Consider the following 18,901-nt stretch of genomic DNA (forward strand, 5'->3'; position numbering starts at 1 on the left):
GAAGGGCCACTTCACGAAAGGGGTACATTTTCTCTTGAAGGAATTAGGTCTGCTGGACACGTGGCACACCCTGCACCCGGATGAGCATGATTTCTCCTTTTATTCCCACCCTCACTCGACTTACTCTTGCATTGATTATGTTCTTATCGCTGCTTCCCTCTTCCCCTATATGACGGATGCCAGCATCTCGGCGCCCCTAGTTTCTGATCATGCTCTCCTGGGCCTCACCTTATGGTTCAGCTCCCCAGCTGTGGGCCGCGTTTGGCGTATGTCCCCCCATCTCTTTACAGATGCTTTGTTTCGGGAGTTCTTTCAACAGAAATGGGACACTTTTGTCCAAACCAATTCAGTGGAGGATGTGGGACCAGTTACTTATTGGGAAGCCGCTAAGGCGGTCATGTGGGGGCACATTCTAGTTTATTCCGCCTCCTTAAAAAAACGACGGGATGGGGAGCTCCTTTCGCTGTCTCGGGATCTTGCCACTTCATATTTCTCGCCTCGATGATGTCACCAGACAGGCCATGGGTGTTATTAAATCTAAACTCAATCATCTCTTAGATCAGCAAGCCAGTCGAAATATATACTGTTATAAATATAAACTTCATCGCTGGGGCGATAAAACGGGCCAGTTATTAGCCAATTTGGTGCGCCCTCATAAAGCGAGGCATATTATCACTTCTATCAAAGACAAGCAGGGAGCGACCCACAATACCCATCAAGCCATCATGCAACAATTTGTGCAATTTTACACTGAACTTTACTCCGCTCAACCCTTTGATCTGGCCGCCAGTGCTAAATTTTTCCAGGGTATCAATCTCCCTACGCTGTCTGGCGACCAAAGAGCCATTCCTAATGGCCCCATTTCCAGAGAGGAACTTCAGGTGGCCATCAAAAAACTTAAACTGGCTAAGACACCGGGACCTGATGGCCTTGGCCCTGAATTTTATAAACTTTTGGAACTGTCGGGTCTACTACCCTTACAAGACTACTTTATGGGACTGCGCACTGCTAGGCCCCCCCCCTGGGGGACACCCACAATAGAGCACACATCATCATTCTTCCCAAGCCTTGGCACCCGCTTGATTCCCTGGGGTCTTACCGACCTATCTCCCTCTTAAATCAGGATATCAAAATTCTGGCTAGTATCCTTGCGGCGCGACTTAATGGATTTCTACCTTCTCTTATTCATGAAGACCAGGTGGGCATGCCTCTATGAATCTTTTGAAGGTCCTTGCTGTGTTGCAGTCTCCCCACGCCATCACTGACAGGTCTCTCATTACTAGCCTGGATGTCGAGAAAGCATTTGACATGGTCTCGTGGACCCATCTTTTTGGGAACTTTGATCACTTCGGCATCCGGGGCGACTTCATTGACTGGCTGTCCACGTTGTATAATAATCCCCACTCCCAGTTATTAGTGAATGGAGGGGTGTCGGACCCCTTGGGAGGGGTACCCGGCAAGGTTGCCCACTGTCACCACTTCTCTTTCTTCTCTCATTAGAGCCCTTAGCTGCCCAGATTCGGCGGGATCCCAGGTTGGAAGGACTCCGGGTAGGTAGCCGGGAATTCCGCATCAGCATGTTTGCTGATGATATGCTGTTATATGTTAATCATGCTGATCGGACCATGCCTGTCTTAATGTCCCTCATCCGGTCCTACGGTGTTTTTTCTGGTCTCAAAATTAACTTCGATAAAATGGAGGCCCTTTTGTTAGGGGCCTCTGCCGCGGATCCTTGGTATAGGGGATTGGGCATATGCATCGCGCCGGGGAAGTTGAAATATTTAGGTAGAATGCTATATAGGGACCCCCGAAAGCTGTACGCCACCAATATCACTGCTACTATTGGGAAGGTTAAGACCCTCTGCCTTAAATGGCAAACGCTCCCCCTTTCCCTGATGGGTTGAGTGGCATTAGTGAAAATGGTGTTATTTCCAAAACTGCTCTACCCGCTTCAAACAATTTCTGTCTGGATATCACGTACGGACAAGCGTTCCTACCACTCTCTTGTTCGTTCTTTCATTTGGAGGGGGAAGGTGGCTCGTATCAATGCTCTTAAATTGTTGCAGAGTAGAGGCAGGGGAGGTTTTGGCTTACCCGATCTTCACGTTTACAATATCGCAGTGCTTCTTCGTTGGATTCATGAACAACTAGTCTCTTCGCGCCGCTATTCCCCTGCAGCTTTGCTTGAAGACTGCTGCTAGCCGTGGTCCTTTTCGTCTTTCCTTCATGGGGCTGGGGGCAGGAGCAGAAGGCCTTGTGTACCTGCTTTCCCGTTTCTCATCCCCTTTCGTAGAACCTGGCATTGGTGGCGATTGAGACAGGGTAGGCTGCCCTCTGCTTCTCCTTTTTCTCTCCCCAAATCGTGCACTCAGCACTGTAGCTCTTACCCCTCATGGACTAACATGGAACAATGATGACACTCAGGCATTTATCGACTCATGTGGAATTTATTTGGCCGCAGCCATAACAGCACAATTACATCCAACTGTTATCAACTGAACATAATAATCAAGCATAAACCCTAACCCCTAACCCACCCCCCCCTGCTTCCTCTGTTGCTTGGCCCCTCCCTTCCCCCTCCCCCCTCCCATCCTATCGCTCCGGCTTCGGCCGATTTGGCCTCGCTCCTCCCTATAAGGGATCGGAGCTTGTTCTTCTACGCAACCGCGATTTTGCTCCGAGAGTGGGGGGACTGGCGGGTCTGGGGGGGCGTAAAGGGTGTGATATGACTCTGGGGGCTGTACTGGCTCTGGGGGGAAGCTTGTTCACATCCTTTGCTCAAATTCAGACGGCGTGGCACCTGCCTCCCGCCAGTGTTTATACTTACCTCCAAATTCATCACTGTTATCATTCCCTGGTGCATGCCCACGGGGAGAACTGGGGTTATGGCACCTTGGACTCAATTTTCCTTTCCACCCCCAGTGAGGATAATAAAATATCTACCTGGTATGGTGAGGGGAGGGATAGAACTGGGGAAGGGTGTTTAACCATTCTAGTGGGAGAGTAGACTAACGAACTCCAGATGGATGTCTCCATCCATGATATTAGGCTCTTCTTCCAAACACTGTATCTTCATGTGAAAGCAGTGGCCCTGCAGGAGACCCAATACAAACATCTGCATCGCTCTTATATTACATGGGCTCGAGGGCATGTCATGGGGTTATGGCCAGAAGATAAATGTATCAAATGTAAAACCCAGGGGAACTTTTATTCATTCCTTTTTTGCTTGCCTGAAACTGACTCTCTGGGACTCTGTACAGCGCTGTCTGGCTGCTCTCCTGCACAGAACGATGCCCTGGAATGAACCTGCTTTGCTATTAGGGGATGTCCAAGACCTTCATCACCATGGACTGGACTTGCCCTCCCAGAAATTTGTCTTACACACTATTCTTGTGGGGAAAAAGTTGTCCTGAAATATTGGATCTCTGCGGAGGCTCCCTCATACACCCTGTGGATAGCCTTGATGACACAGCCCGCTTTGAGTTGGACACCTATTCGTCGCGTCCAGAGGACCACTGGAAATTTTACTGTACCCTCTGGCAGCAGTTCTTGGACACTAATGTTTAAACGCTGTCCCCATGTGATGGATTGTATAGCTTACCAGCTGTTCCTTTTGTTCTTTTTGCTCCGTCTCTTATTGTTTCATTTGAGGGTGAGCTCCTGGTTCTCTGTATGTCTCCCTTATGCGGCCTGTAGATCGGTGTATTCTCTCTTCTCGGTCTCGGACCGCATGTTCGTTGGATGTCTTCCGGGGCCCCATACCTACTTGGATCCGTTAGGCGTTCCCTGGCGGAGAGAGTGTGTTTGTTTGTGGATGTCTGGGTGTGTGTGCGTGTGAGGCTGTGCTATAGGGTGTATGGCTGTGTTTTGTCTGGTTTGAGGCCGTTGCGATTGGGTGATGAGAGTTTGTTTTGAATTGTTTGTTTTCTCTATCTCTAAAATGGACGGGGATCCCTGGCTGGCAAGTTGTTTTAACGCTTCATTTTGCTTTTGAGGTGATTTTGATGCACCCTTGTTCTGTACCTCTATGAATTGCCTTATTACTTGTACCACTTTGCTCTTGTTGGATGCATGGTTTACTTTGTTACTTACTGTTTTGTACTTGTTTGCCGGTTGCCTCTTGTCTCAATAAACATGATATTAAAAAAATATCACAAGAAAAGAAGATGCCTTGGGAGAGATGCTGTTTGTCCTTTTGATTTAGTCCTTCACAGATTTTACCTGCCCCTCCCCCTTTTACAAAACTATAGCGTGGTTTTTAGCGCTGACCGCAACGGTAACAGCTCTGACACTCTTAGGAATTCTATGAGCGTCAGAGCTGTTACCACCGTGGCCGGCGCTAAAAACCATGTTATGGTTTTGTAAAAGGACGGGGGAAGGGGGTGTGTTGGTAAAAGTTTAATGTTGATGTTCACAGTACTAAATTATAAATAAAGCAACACAGAAGACAGCACTGACCTAAATGTATCCCAGTGTGATGTCTACATGCAGAATATGTGGTTCTGTAAACTTTCTATTCCTATTGCTGTGTGACTAGTTCCACATATTGTTCAGAAAACCTTTCGAAATCTGAGCATTTAACAAGAGAGCCAGAAGACAGATTGATACCTTCAAGTTTCAAGTTTAATTAAAAGTTTGATTACATCGCAGTTTCAAATTTCAAAGCGATGTACAGTTAAAAATTAGGGGAGATGGACTGCATTTATTGCATTAAGACGTGTGCCAAAACATAAAAGTCCAGAAGGGGAAAGGGTGGAACTACAGTACAATTTACAGAGAGACAGAAAGGGGAAAAACAAGAGGAAGAGGGTAATTTTATTAATTAAAATTAAGATTAAGATAGTCTCTTGGAAAGTTCAAGTTTTGAAATGCATCTTTGTAGAGCTAACATTTTAATGCTCCCTTAAATTTGTTTAGGATCCTTTCTTCCCTAATAAAGTCAGCGATCGCCGCTAAACCTGTTTTCACAGGTTTAGCAACAATCACTGCTACCCACCCGATTCACTAAACAGCCCACCGTGTATTTTGCGATCTGATCCAACCCAACCCATGTAAATGAGTAAAACCTTATGCAAAATAGCCAAGCGATTGATTCAATAACATTTGCTTGGCTATTTTGTAACGGGTTTTACTATCCTAAAACCCGACTGCTGTAGACCTGTCGATAACTTCGCTATAAGTTCGTGGGCGGGGGTTCGAGGGAAGTTCTGTGGGGGGGGGGAGTGGGCAGATGGCAGGAGGGAGTGGGCGGGCATCCCTCCTGCCATACTTCGTTGGGCAGGCGACAGAAGCCCTGACAGCAGTGACAGGAGGCTGCTTCCCCTGTCACTGATGTCAGGACTCTGCACTGACTCAATCGCTCACTGAGCGAGTGAGTCGGGGAGTTTGTATGCAAATGATTTGAACCTCCGTGCAAATCATTTGCATGCAAACAAGATAGTGAATCAAACGCTGTTTAAAAATCAGCCAACAGTGGTTGAGTCACTATCTTTAGTGAATCTGGGCCTATGTACACAATTTGGAGGTGTGTGCCCGTGTTAACTTTCTGCAGGTACCTTGCATTAATGGGTATATTAACACACAGCCCTACAATATATATATATATAAGATACAGTCTAAAAATAGTGCTGCATTTAATCTGGGCTTAGCATACAGTAAAGTTCCTACATTATAACATGTTAAGCCCAGATTTTACTGCATTTTTGTAAAAGGGCTCCTAGGTTTCATTGCATAAAATTAGACCTGCGCTAAAATAGCATGAGTTTGTTATAAAATACCATTTTTTAATGGTAGTAGCCCACATTAATGACTAGCTCTTAAATGTTGGTTCTAAATTTAGGAGCTTAGACAAGCTTAATATTCAAATGAACCAACGTAGCTTTCTAAGTCACATAGGGGTCCTTTTACTAAGGTGCGCTAGACAATTTAGCGAACGCTAAATATTAGCGCGTCCATTATACTCTATGGACGCGTTAGCATTTAGCGTGCGCTAAATCAGCTAGCTCGCCTTAGTAAAAGAGGGGGATAGTTAGGTGGTTAAACACTTTTGAAATGTGATTTGTGGAACACATGATATGGAGTAACAGAACAACATTTCTGGTTAACAGTGGAATATTTACCTTCCACAAACCCAAAATATAATGTTTTGGCATGAATCAGGTATAACAAGAAAGCAATACTCCTGATTCAGAGTAAATTTTTCATTGTAATTTTGATGGATCACAACTTCTTACAGCATAATTAAGGAAAAAAAATATGTTTTATATTGAAATTAAAACAAAGACAGTTAGGGGGGTTTTGTTGTTGTTTTTATTTTACCTAAGGCCAGGGCCATGTAAATATTTGTATTCTAACAAAACCAAAATCTGCCATATCTAACTTAAAACAATAAAGCCAAGCCATGCAATTTGTTGTTTTTAAATTTAGGAAAAATATTTCCATGTTTTTATTACCTGGCTGGGCAGGACTAGGCTGAAGTCAAAGCGGCAAAGTGGAGCAACACAGTAAGTTCTCTCAGATCTTCAAAAATAGTAAATTTATTATCACTGACAGGAATCATAATTATACCAATTATTCTCTTTAAAAGGAAAGCTACTCATTCAAATAAAAATTACTGTCTGACCATTATTTAATTCCAAGATTTCTAGGAACAGGAAAACAACTCATCATTTAAAAATTCCCATGATCTCTGACTCCTTCTCTGTCTCCCTGACTCCACCTTCACTGCCTCCTCTCCTCTCAGGTCCATCATCTCCGCTTCCAGGTCTAACATCTCTACCCTCCCTTCACATTTCTGTTCTCACTTCTCTAGGATCCAACACCTCTTCTCGCTTGCTCCGTCCCTTCAAACCTAGATCCAACAGCAGCTTCCCAAGGTTAATAGCTTCCTGAGATCAATATCTCCCCTTCTTCCCCTTCTGTTACTGGATCTGGCACTCCCCCTCTCTCACTCCTTCTCCTCCCGATCCTGTTCTCCAACATCTCCTCTGTCTTTGAACCCACCCTTGTGCCTCAAGACGTCCTTTTCTCTGTTCAGGGGCAGATAGGCCATCTATCACTGATGCCAGAACTTCTCTTTTCTGTGGCACTTCCCCTTCTGGCGGAGTTTCCTGCCTCTGTAAGGGCATGCCACAGCAGAGAGGTGGCAGAGTCATGATAGCTTCAAACTACCCTAATTTGACAAAGTAATCATAAACCTGCTTGCACAGCTTTAAATATTGTTGTTGAAAAAATCATCTCTCTATCAATTATAATTCTCAATGAAGAAGCAGGTTGTATAAATGAATCAGACAGAAAATGAACAACTGAGAAACTGTTCTTTTGACCTGTGAGCCAACAAACCATAGACAGATTTACCCCCATTTTACAAAGCCACAATAGTGGTTTTTGGCCCAGGTCGGCACGTTGAATGCTCTGCGCTGTTCCTGACGCTCATAGGCACTCTTATGAGTGTCGGGAGAAATGCAAAACATTCAGCATGCCAGCCTGCGCTAAAAATACTATCACAGTTTTGTAAAAGGTGGGGGGCGGTTAATTTGACAATGAATATCCAGCCAAAAAGCCCAAAATCCGGATTTTGGAGTGATATAAAAAAGATTAGTAGAATATCATCACAAAAAAACTGATATTAAAATCTTGTATAATATTTGCCAATAGACTGAGAAATAAGTTTAAAAAACAACAACAACAAAAAAAAACCAGAAGAAGGAAGAGAATTGAGCCTTGTGGAACTCAAGAATTTGTGTGTGGTAGTGGTGGTGGTGAGGGTCAAAATAGAAAAAGGGATCCTAACTGAAAATGAATGATCAGTTAGATAAAGCATAAATCAATTATGTGCAGAGGCAGTCATTGTTGATATTCAGTGGTTCTTAACCTGGTATGTGTAGCTGAATATCAGTGGATATTCATCCACAAGAGGTTTAGCTGGGTAGGAGCCTGTCATGACTTTTAAATTGCTTTGAATAGTTACCCCTTTATTTTTATAATAGTTTCTACCAGTTTGCCCAGCAATGACATCAGGCTTACCCATCTTTAATATCTTCTGATAACAAAGAAGATTTTAATGACAGATTACTAATAATAGAGACATACAAAACATGATGGCAGATAAAGGCCAAATGGCCCATTCAGTCTGCCCATCCACAGCATCCACTATCTCCTCCCACATGACTGTCCCATGCTTTCTTGAATTCAGACCGTGTTTGGCTCCACTACCTCTACCAGGAGACTATTCCATTCATCTACCACGCTTTCTGTAAAAAGGTATTTCCTCAGATTACTCCTAAACCTATCACCTCTTAACTTCATCCTATGCCCTCTCATTCCAGAGTCTCCTTTCATATGAAAGCGATTCATCTCATGTGCGTTTATGCCATGTATGTATTTAAAAATTTCTATCATATCTCCCCTCTCTCACCTTTCCTCCAAAGTATACATATTGAGATCTATCAGTCTGTCTCCATTTGTCTTATGATGAAGATCACCAACCATTTTAGTAGCCTTTGTCTGGACCAACTCCATCCTGTTTATATCTTTTTGAAGGTGCGGTCTCCAGAATTGTATACAATATTCTAAATGAGTTCTTACCAGAGCCTTATACACCCCTGGTAACATCCCTTTCCTCAGAGCGATCTCCACTGACCACTACTCTCTGTTGCCTTCCTCTCAACCAGTTCCTGATCTAGTCTATCACTTTGGGGTCCATACTGAGAGCACTCAGTTTATTTATTAGATGCCTGTGTGGAACACTGTCAAAGGCTTTGCTAAAATCTAAATACACCACATCTAGGACACTGCATCTAAGACCTGCCTCTAGAGAATCCATGTTGTTTCAGGCTCTGCAATCTACGGGATTCCAGAAACGTCACTATTCTCTGTTTTAAAAGTGTTTCCATTAATTTATTTATCACAGTAGTCAGACTTACCGGCCTGTAATTCCCTACTTCTTCCTTACTTCCACTTTTGTGTAGAGGGACAACATCTGCCCATCTTCAGTCCTCTGGTAGAGAAGCATTGAAAAGGTCAACTAGCAGAGCCGCCAGAACTTCCCTAAGTTTCTTCAGTACCCTCAAAGGTATATTATCTGGTCCCATCACTTTGTCCACCTCTAGTTTAGGTAGCTCCTCACGAACACAACCCTTTGAAAATCAATCAGGGCCTATTAATCTACAATTGAAGACCCTGGATCACTTCTGGGAGGACTCTGACCCTGTAGTGTAGTACCACCATCCTTCATCAGCCCTGATGTGGGGCATAAATGAATACAAAATGATGCTCCAGACTCCCCCTGAGGTTCAATGCTCTGATGATCAGCAGCCCTCTATACGTCCCTTCCAGCCCTAACCATGGACTAACAAGCTTCAAAGTACCCACTATCCACAGTAGCCCTACCTCATCAAGATCTGTTCTTTAAATTAAAATTAATAGAGGAAGCTCCAGCATTTCCCCTGGGACTTCAGCTCACCAAAAGCATCCAGAGATGATGGGAACAGGAGCAGACCCCACCATCTCCTACTAACTCCTTGTAGAAAAATGGGCCTTGCCTTCAATAGAGATTCAGAGGCCCCCTGATTTGGGCCAGTAGATCCTTTGATTGTTAGCTACCGTCATGCATTCTAAAAAAAATAATTGCCAATCTTGAGCTGTAGTTTTTATTTTTTTTGACAAAAACTGGCCCACAAAACATTTTTCATGTGCTAAGAGTCTCTTTAACGACCTGTTTTGCATGAACTTGCCTCAGAGTAGCTCGTTAATGAAAGGTTTACATAAACATTCACACGAAATGAACTGCAAGACTGGCCTATTTTGCGAACATTTTTGTAAAAGGAGCTTCCCTGTTAAATATTCTGAAAATTCTGGCTTATTTGTCAACAGTGACTTTAGATAGAGTAATAAAAGTCACAAAATTTAAATATCCATGAATTCTGAATGTTTTCTTTTATACATCATTTATTCATCTGGTCAACAGTAAGATAAGTTTTCTGAATTTGGAGGGCCAGCCATTTATGTCTCTTTATCTGGATTTTCATAGTATGTATGTCCCTTGTACCACACACGGCCCAAATATCACATCACTCAAAAAGTTGGTCACCCATGTCACTACAAGTTAAGTGACTTCTTCATGTTCTCCTGAGAGCTCATTCTACACTGACACAACTCCTGTCTTAAAATGCAACAGGCTTCTTTGACTTATCAGGTTTAATTTTATATATCCAAAGGCAATCACAACAGGTTTTTTTTAAATCTAAGATCTAAACAGTTAGAAGAGTGCAAGATGAAAAGAGCCACTTGGGCTCCAGCAGTTTCACTAATACCAACCATCGTGTAATGATAAGCAATGCACTGAAGTTGCAAACTCTGCTGTTGCTGAGCTTGAGGACGAATGGAAACATCCCATTACTTTGGCTCTGCTTTTATCCTGGGGGAAAAAAAAAAGCTCAGCTTTAAGTCTGAACTAGGGTCAGTGGCCTCTGAGCTGATGACAGATTAGGCTCCGGGCCTATTTAAAACACAGTGATTAGGCCTCAGTGTCATCCTGTGTTTGTCTCCAGCTCTGGAGGAGTTATTGCTGCTTGTTTCTGTTTTTGAAGCACACTATAATTACATGGGAGAAACTCATTTTTGCAAAGGTCTGTTGACAATCTAAACGTAAAAGACGAGAAGGCAGTCGAGCTTTACTGCATGCTTTCAGCACAAAAATATGCCTCAAGAAAAAAAAAAATATAAACCATATCTGTTTGTTTTATTTATCTCTGGTCATAAGCAGCAATAAAAGCATTTTTTAATTGTTTGTCATATGATTTAGCACACTTAAGAAAAGTCAATCAATTTCTCCAATACTGAGTTAATAACACCCTGGTTCCCTTTGTCAGTCATAGTTTATTTCATATTACAAAACAAATACAAAGATCTGGGGACTGCATTTAAGAAAAAGAAATTTAAACAGTTTACCTTGAAAAAGTAGACAGTGATGGTTAATTACAATTAATTAATATAATTTAGTAGAAAATTGTATTTACAGTCTATTGTTTTAGCTATTAGCAATATATGGTGGCTCAAAATAAAATAAATAGCACAGACGTAGCATTGAAATTACATGGGAATATTTTCAGGGGATCGGCAGCATGGCATGTTGCTACTATTTGGGTTTATGCCAGGCAGCGGCATAGAGAGGGTAAGAGGCGCCCGGGGCGGTGGCACCCCTCCCCCTCCCTTCCTAGCTGTGGGTTCAGGAAGTGATATCAGAGGAAGAGCTAACGCTGGTGCGACAGCAGGTTGGGGGTTGCTGTTCACGCCAGGAACATTACAGAGGTATGGGGAAGGGAAGTGACGCACTCATGCGGCAGTGGGGGATGGGGAAGGAGTGGGGGAGGGCGGAGAGGAGGATGGGTGCCTGTGCCCTCGCCAAGACTGTGCCCAGGGTGGACCCCCCCCTTACTACGCCATTGATATCAGGTATTATGACCTGGACAGGAAACTGGACTAGATGGACTATTGGTCTGCCCCAATATGGCTATTGTTATGTTCTTAAGTGAAACCTCCTCCTTCCACTCATTCATACCGATTTCTACTACATGCTAAATCAAAACCCATTAAAAAGGTCAGAACTACAGAAGAGAGATCCAAAATGGTGGTAGCATTTTAATCTCAGCAACTTGATCTCATACTCGTACCTCAGTAAAGGTTTTTGGTTTTTTTTTTGTAAATGGGCAAATGGAAAGCAAAGGGCCCAGCTTGCCTCTCCCAAATGAGAGCCCTAACACCCTCAGGACCTAAGGCTACATTTGTAAGTCAAGCTCAGCCTTCAGATGTTGCTTCAGTGAGATCTCTACTAAGTCTTGCTGTGGAGATATGAGACTCCATGGTGGCTGCTGGGTATAATGTTGTCCTAACTAATAAATTCTGGATAAATTAAGTTTTTATAATCCTCTTGAATCTCAAGGAAGCCTCAGCCCCACAACTCCTCCGCTGTATTATCTTATAACTGCTGGAAGCATTACGTGGTGCCTCATCATTGGACGTCCATGTTATTAAGTTCAAAGTGTTTTTTACGTGGTTTTAATGTTGTTCAATAAATAAGGAATAAATATCCAATATATAAATGCATAAATGTAAAATGCTTAGTACTTAGCTTAGCTTAGCTTCATGTTCAGCCAAACCTGGGAGTCTGACCCGACATGTTTCGCTCCAAGAGAGCTGTATCAAGGGTCTCCCGAGGTTGCCGCTGCCATCCAACTCAATTTCCAGTGTATGAGAATTTCTCTGACCCGAAACATGTCGGGTCAGACTCCCAGGTTTGGCTGAACATGAAGCTAAGCTAAGTACTAAGCATTTTACATTTATGCATTTATATATTGGATATTTATTCCTTATTTATTGAACAACATTAAAACCACGTAAAAAACACTTTGAACTTAATAACATGGACATCTAATGATGAGGCACTACGTAATGCTTCCCGCAGTTATAAGATAATATAGCGGAGGAGTAGTGGGGCTGAGGCTTCCTTGAGATTCAAGAGGATTATAAAAACTTAATTTATCCAGAATTTATTAGTTTGGACAACATAAAAACTATTGGCTGAATAAAGAAAGCATTTAACATATACTGCCATTGTTGGTTAGGGTATAATGTTGTGCCACCTTCTGCCCCCCCAGGCCCACCCCACGCCCCGCCCCCTCAAGCTGCACGAACGTTGCAACGTTGCATCAGCGTATGAGTGAATGCCGTCCCAATGTCGCTCGTTGCCAGAAGCTTTTCAAAACCTGGACAAATTGCTATGTTTTGAAAAGCCGTCCGGATTCCCGGACATGTCCTCAAAAGGAGGACATGTCTGGGGAAATCCGGACGTCTGGTATCCCTAGGTGATGGCAGCCACACTCCTTGTTTCTCTTTCTTTGGTGTTAGATAGTGATTGGCTTTTAAAATTATATTTAACAAATTGGAAGAAATTGTTTTACAATGTATGAGTCTGGTTTTTTTTCCAGATGTATCATGTGACATGCAAAATGGAAACAAGAAGGGCAACAAAAATGATAAAAAGGATGGGACGAATTCTCTACGAGGAAAGGCTAAAGTGGCTAGGGCTCTTCAGCTTGGAGAAGAGATGGTTGGTGGAGTGGAAAGTGGAGTGGGGAGTGGAGTGGAAAGTGTAAATGTGACTTGCTTGTTTACTCTTTCTAAAAATACTAGGACCAGGGGGGATACTATTAGGGACCAGGTTATCCCTGTTAAAGCTGGGCACCCTCTTAATAGCCAGGAACTGCTGACAGATTCCCACTGTGTAAGGCTGGCAATTTAGCAGAGGATCCCAGTCAGTTCAACCTTGCACTCCTGTGAACTTAGTGCTATCAGCCAGACTCAGCAGTTGTGTTTTTTTAACAAATGTCTTTAACGACTTAATGCAAAGAATAAGCACTTACAGTGCTGAAGTTTTCAAGGCAGTTCAGTTCTTACAGAATCTTCTCACTTAACCAGCACGTCCTATACAAGGGGATGCTGGAAGTGTACCCACATATTTTGTGGGGAATAACACTGTGCCAGTGGCGTACCTAGGGTATGTGGCACCAGGGGCCCATCATTTTTTGACACCCCCCCATGTAAAAAAATATTTTTTGTAATGACCATGAAATGGAATAAATGGTCAGAATAGAAACAGGCAGTGAAAATTTTCTTATATTCCAAACATAACATAACATAAATTATGTCTGAATTGTCATGACATCAGAAGTACATATGGAGTAGTTGCAGGTGATGCTTGGGACAGTTCTGATTGTGTTAGTTCGGTTTTATGTGTTTTTTGAATAGAAGGGTTTTTATTTCTTTTTGAAGGGTTTGCAGTATGTGGTCGATGTCAATTGGTTGTAGGGTTAGGGGTCGAGTGTTGCAGCTCGAATGGCTAGGAGGTTGTCGAACAGTTTTTTTTCTTTTGACGTTTTTGGTTGGAGGGTGTGTGAATGGTGCATGAGTTCTCCTTTGTCTGTTTGAAGTGGATTGAATTATTTAGCTGAAGAAATTAGTTACCCCCTCATCCCATACACATTCATTCTTTTCCATTTTTGTTCCCATTATAAAAAACACTGATAAGTTCCCATAAAAAAAATACATTAAAATAAGAAGTGAAAACAAAGGCCCCTACAGATGAGAACATAACATAAGAATAGCCTAACTGGATCAGACCAATGGTCCATCATGCCCAGTAGCCCATTCTCATGGTAGCCAATCCAGGATACTAATACCTGGTCAAAACCCAAAGAGTAGCAACATTCCATGCTACCGATCCAGGGCAAGCAGACACTTCCCCCATGTCTTAATAACAGATTATGGACTTTTCCTCCAGGAATTTGTCCAAATCTTTCTTAAAACCAGCTACACTATCTGCTTTTACCATAACTTCTGGCCACTTCATTTTTAAGTTTAGATCTTTCCTTTCAAACAGAGACCTTGCTAGATGTCAAATACAGCACAAGGTAACTTCACATGGACTTAGCTGTGCAGGAAATGTGAATCTCCTCATACACCCACCATATAGTGCAAAAATGTGCAAAGGTCTGTTTTTTTCTTTCGATCACTACATAGCCTAATGCCACACAAGCAGCGCTGTTACAAACATATTCTGTAGGTCAATGCTAAGGATAACAAAGTTTCCTTCCTTGGACCAGAAGGAGATACTGATAAACCACTGGAAGAGATCCCAACACAACACCCAAAGACCCACTCAGTGTGTGAACCAGTTGAGTGGAGTGGACTAACTGGGGGGTGGAAATGGGCCCGAAGTTTGCTCAGCAGAATTTCCCAGACCACCTCTTCCTCTCAACACATTGACACGCTGCCACCACCACCACTAGAAACACCTCACTGGGTAGGCCAGCTATGCTATAAACTTTATAAAACACATTATTATATTTTCTTATAAAGCACATATTTTAACTGAACTCTCTGACATCCTCAGCCTTTCCATTCACAAAAATAGAAGGAAGAAAAGTTCCCATTTCCTGCTGTTTCATGTCCCCGGCCCATACAATATTTTTTTTCTGCAGACCCTTCAAAAGTCTGACCAAATCCTCGTTTCACTTGCATTATAAAGTACTGAGGATGCCATCTCTCCCCAATCCCAGGTCCTAAAGTCTAAGACAGTAGCGCAAACTAATGCTGCCAGATTCAGGAAAAAAAATTTCAATTCGATTCAGCCTATTGAATTGGTTTTTCAATTCGATTTTCCTGCCCAGTTGGGTGATTTTTTTCAAAACTCCTGGTGGGTTTTATAGCTTTTTTACCCCCTTTGGCTTCTCCTAACCACACTGGCACTGTGGTGTAAATAAAATAAAGAAACAAAAAGGACTTTTCCTCTCTCTGTTAAATCCTAGCTCACGTTTGCAGTCCAACACCAGCTCTGTCAGGATACACATTTCAAATCTGACATATTATAATCACAAAACAGAAAATAAAATTAATTTTTCTACCTTTTGTTGTCTGGTTATATTTCAAATCTTGTTGGTCCAAGGCTCTGGTTTTCTTCTGATAACTTGCTTGCCAGGGTCTCCTTCTTTCTGCGTGCTAACCATCCATCTGCCAACTCTGTCCTCCCTTTCCATTTCCCTTCCCTCCCCAGGAAGTCTGGTATCTTTCCTTTTTTTCATCTCCCTCTACAGATCCACCTTTTCTTAACTACCCTTTCATCCGGCATCTCTCCCTCCTTCCCCACCACCCCAGAGTCCACCATCTCTCCCTTTCTTTTCCCAATTACCCTCCTATCCAGTATCTCTATCCCTCCTCCACACCATCCCTTGTGTCCAATTTCTCTCCCTTTCAGTTCCTTCCCTCCCTAAATCCCATGGTCCATCATTTCTCTCCCTCTCCTCTATTTTCAGACCCATTATTTCTTCATCCCCCCCAAAGTTTGGCATATGCACGTCTCTTTGAACACCCCCTTCCCTCTGTGTACTTCTAAACCAGGGTCCCCCCCAAAGGCCTGTCCCCCCTTAAAGGTCTGCTTGTCCCCCCTTGAAGGCCTGTCCCACCCTCTTGTAGGCCTGTCCCCCCCCCTTGAAGGCCTGTCCCTCCCCCTTGTAGGCCTGTCCCCCCCACCTTGAAGACCTGCCTGCCTGTCCCCCCCTTGAAGGCTTGTCCCCTCCTTGAAGGTCTGCACCCCCCCTGAAGGCCTGTCCCCCCTTGAAGGCCTGTCCCCCCCTTGAAGGCCTGTCCCCCCCTTGTAGGCCTATCCCCCTTGAAGGCCTGTCCCCCCCTTGTAGGCCTGTCCCCCCCCTTGTAGGCCTGTCCCCCCCCTTGAAGGCCTGCCCACCCCCTTGTAGACCTGTCCCCCCTTGAAGGCCTGCCTGTCCCTCCCTTGAAGGCCTGTCCCTCCCCCTTGAAGGTCTGCACCCCCCCCCGAAGGCCTGTCCCCCCCCCTTGAAGGTATGCCTGCCTGTCACCCCCCTCCCCCTTGAATGCCTGCCTGCCTGCCCACCCGCCCCACCCCGAAGGACCGCTCGACCCCTGGCCTCCCCGCACCACCTATGAAGCAGCACTACCTATGCTCCCGGCCTTGCCGTTCAGTCCCCACCACCACCACCACCCCCGAAGGAACGCTCGCCCCACTGACCTTCCTGCACCACCTATGAAGCATCCGCAGCAGGATCGCGACGCCAGCTATCCCTGCGCTGCTTAGGCGCTGCTATCCGCGCCACGTTCCCGCCCCTCCTCTGACGTCAGAGGAGGGGCGGGACCGCGGCGCAGGAAGCAGCGCCCAAGCAGCTCAGGGATAGCTGACCTCGCGATCCTGCTGCTTGCTGCTTCACAGGTGGTGCAGGAAGGTCAGTTGGGCGAGCGGTCCTTCGGGGGTGTGGGGGGACTGAACGGCAAGGCCGGGAGCACCCCTTCAGGGCTGGCACCCGGGGCGGACCGCCTCTCCCGCCCCCCCCCTTGGTACGCCACTGCACTGTGCTCTAAACTTAGATACAGGACCTAAGCTGTATTAGACTAACCAGAAATAGAGGGTGAAAACTTGGTGAGGAAAGCCATGTGGTGTCTCACGAAATTGATTCTGGTTCTCCAACAGAAGCTAAAGGGCAGGCTAAAGCTCTCTGGCTGCAGTTTGGCTCTCTGGGAGAGGCCAAACACTTTGGGAGCGACAAACTTTATTTTTTTAATGTTATTTTTATATTATTTTTATAACACCCCTTAGAGGATATTCTCCTATGTCCCTCAATGGAAGACCACACTAAAAGCTAAGTACTTTTAAGAATAGAATATTGACTAAGGGGTGTTATAAAAATAATATAAAAATAACATAAAATAAAGTTTATTGCTCCAGTGAAGAGATATTACATAAAGCTTAGGGCAGTGAAAATCTTTGAGCCCAGGTGGTACTTCTGAGGAGCTGGGGAGTTGTTGCTGGATGTGAGGAGTTTGTGATATGTACTAAGTTTTGGTGCAAATCCTGGTGAGATAATCTTTGTGAATGGTCATATGCTAATAGTAATATGAGCACATGGTCATAAATAAAATAAATACAAAAGCAGTCTTTCTATGGGTATACTAAAAATAGGTTTAGTATGTGGAGAAAGACTCACATAAAGGTGTGCTAAGCTCATTTACTAGCGCAGCTTAGTAAAAGAGTCCCTACGTGATCTCTCTCCTGGGGGCAATGTCTACAAATGGGTTATTTTTGTTCATATACTATAAAATCCTTCACAACTGGGCGGGTGCTGTAGATTGTTTCACCTGAAAAACGGTTCCAGCGTTCCCAAAGCTACAAGGAACTTCTGGGCATTATATCTCCTGAAGAAGCTCTCATGGAGTGAAACGGGGATGCTCCATTGAGAGTAATTATTGAAGCTCAGTTCACCCACCAGCTTTAAAAGCTAAATAACTTCTAAGTGTTAATTTGTAGCTGATAAATTATTAGCAGCACATATTTAAGGAAAGGGGTTTCATAAAAAGGACTAATGATAGCTCACGTTTGTGGTGACTGGACAAGATTTTTTTTATATCTGGCACCAGTGAGCACTTGAGGTCTTTTCTCCCCTGTTCTGCTAATCTAGTTGCTCACTTGCCAAAGCATCATGGTATTGTGAGTTTTAACAACCATTGGGATTGCCATACATTGTTGTTTATTTTTGTGCATACCATGACAGTAATGAGCCTCACTCCTAAGCTAGGATATGTGAAGTATGATCTCAAATTTACTGCTAATGCTACTTGCATTGTGCTAAAGAGAGCTTCTTCCTTCTGGAGTTCATAAAACGTTGCGTGTATAGGCAATTTATCCAGGTGTGCTTGGAAATTCTTTTTAATCAATGGCTGGATTTACTTAAGCCTGTTATCCAGGTAAGTGGCTTTGAATACTGGGCCTTATGATTTATTGTAAATAGACTGTCAGCACCCTAATATATTTGAATGGTTTAAAGAGGTAGATTTAAGGCCTGTTAGCTAATCTGCATTAACTGTATAGTACAGGACTTAACAAGCACTAACAGTTTATTTATTTATTAGGATTTATTAGCTGCCTTTCAGAAGAGATTCTTCCAAAGCAATGTTCAAGCATAGTTTGACAAAAATAACTTACATTGTATTAACAACCTGTCAACAGTAAAATTGCCAAATGTCAGCATAAAACACAGTTAAAATAAGGAGATAGGCAAACTAACACCCCACCCTCCCCTTTTATGAAGCTGTGTTAGGCTTTTTTATTGCCGTCCACGGCGGTAAAAGCTCCAATGCTCATAGAATTCCTATGAGTCAGAGCTAATACTGTCGTGGCCAGCAATAAAAAAAAACTAACACAGCTTCATAAAAGAGGGCCTAAATCCCAGTAATAACAATAATATGATACAGTTTTAATGATGTAAACGTTAACACCCTGATTCTGTCTAGGTCGCCCAACGTTTAGAGTGCAATTTTG

General features: G+C 43.6%; 1 protein-coding gene across 5 annotated transcripts in view; it reads left to right on the plus strand.

Moving 5' to 3' along the window:
- RAD51B (RAD51 paralog B) overlaps window positions 1-18,901 on the plus strand; it is a 1,288,364-nt gene that overhangs the window by 1,145,375 nt on the left and 124,088 nt on the right. The window contains exon 11 of one of the 5 annotated variants that reach the window (XM_033953096.1): window positions 6,427-6,505. The exons of the other annotated variants lie outside the window; for them this stretch is intronic. Coding sequence (XP_033808987.1) covers window positions 6,427-6,470 — 44 coding nt within the window. The 3' untranslated portion in view covers window positions 6,471-6,505. Of the gene's footprint in view, window positions 1-6,426; window positions 6,506-18,901 lie in introns of those variants that run through there. 5 annotated transcript variants of the gene reach the window in all.

Source organism: Geotrypetes seraphini, chromosome 7, assembly GCF_902459505.1.
Source record: "Geotrypetes seraphini chromosome 7, aGeoSer1.1, whole genome shotgun sequence".
In the NCBI taxonomy this organism is placed as follows: Eukaryota; Metazoa; Chordata; class Amphibia; order Gymnophiona; family Dermophiidae; genus Geotrypetes; species Geotrypetes seraphini.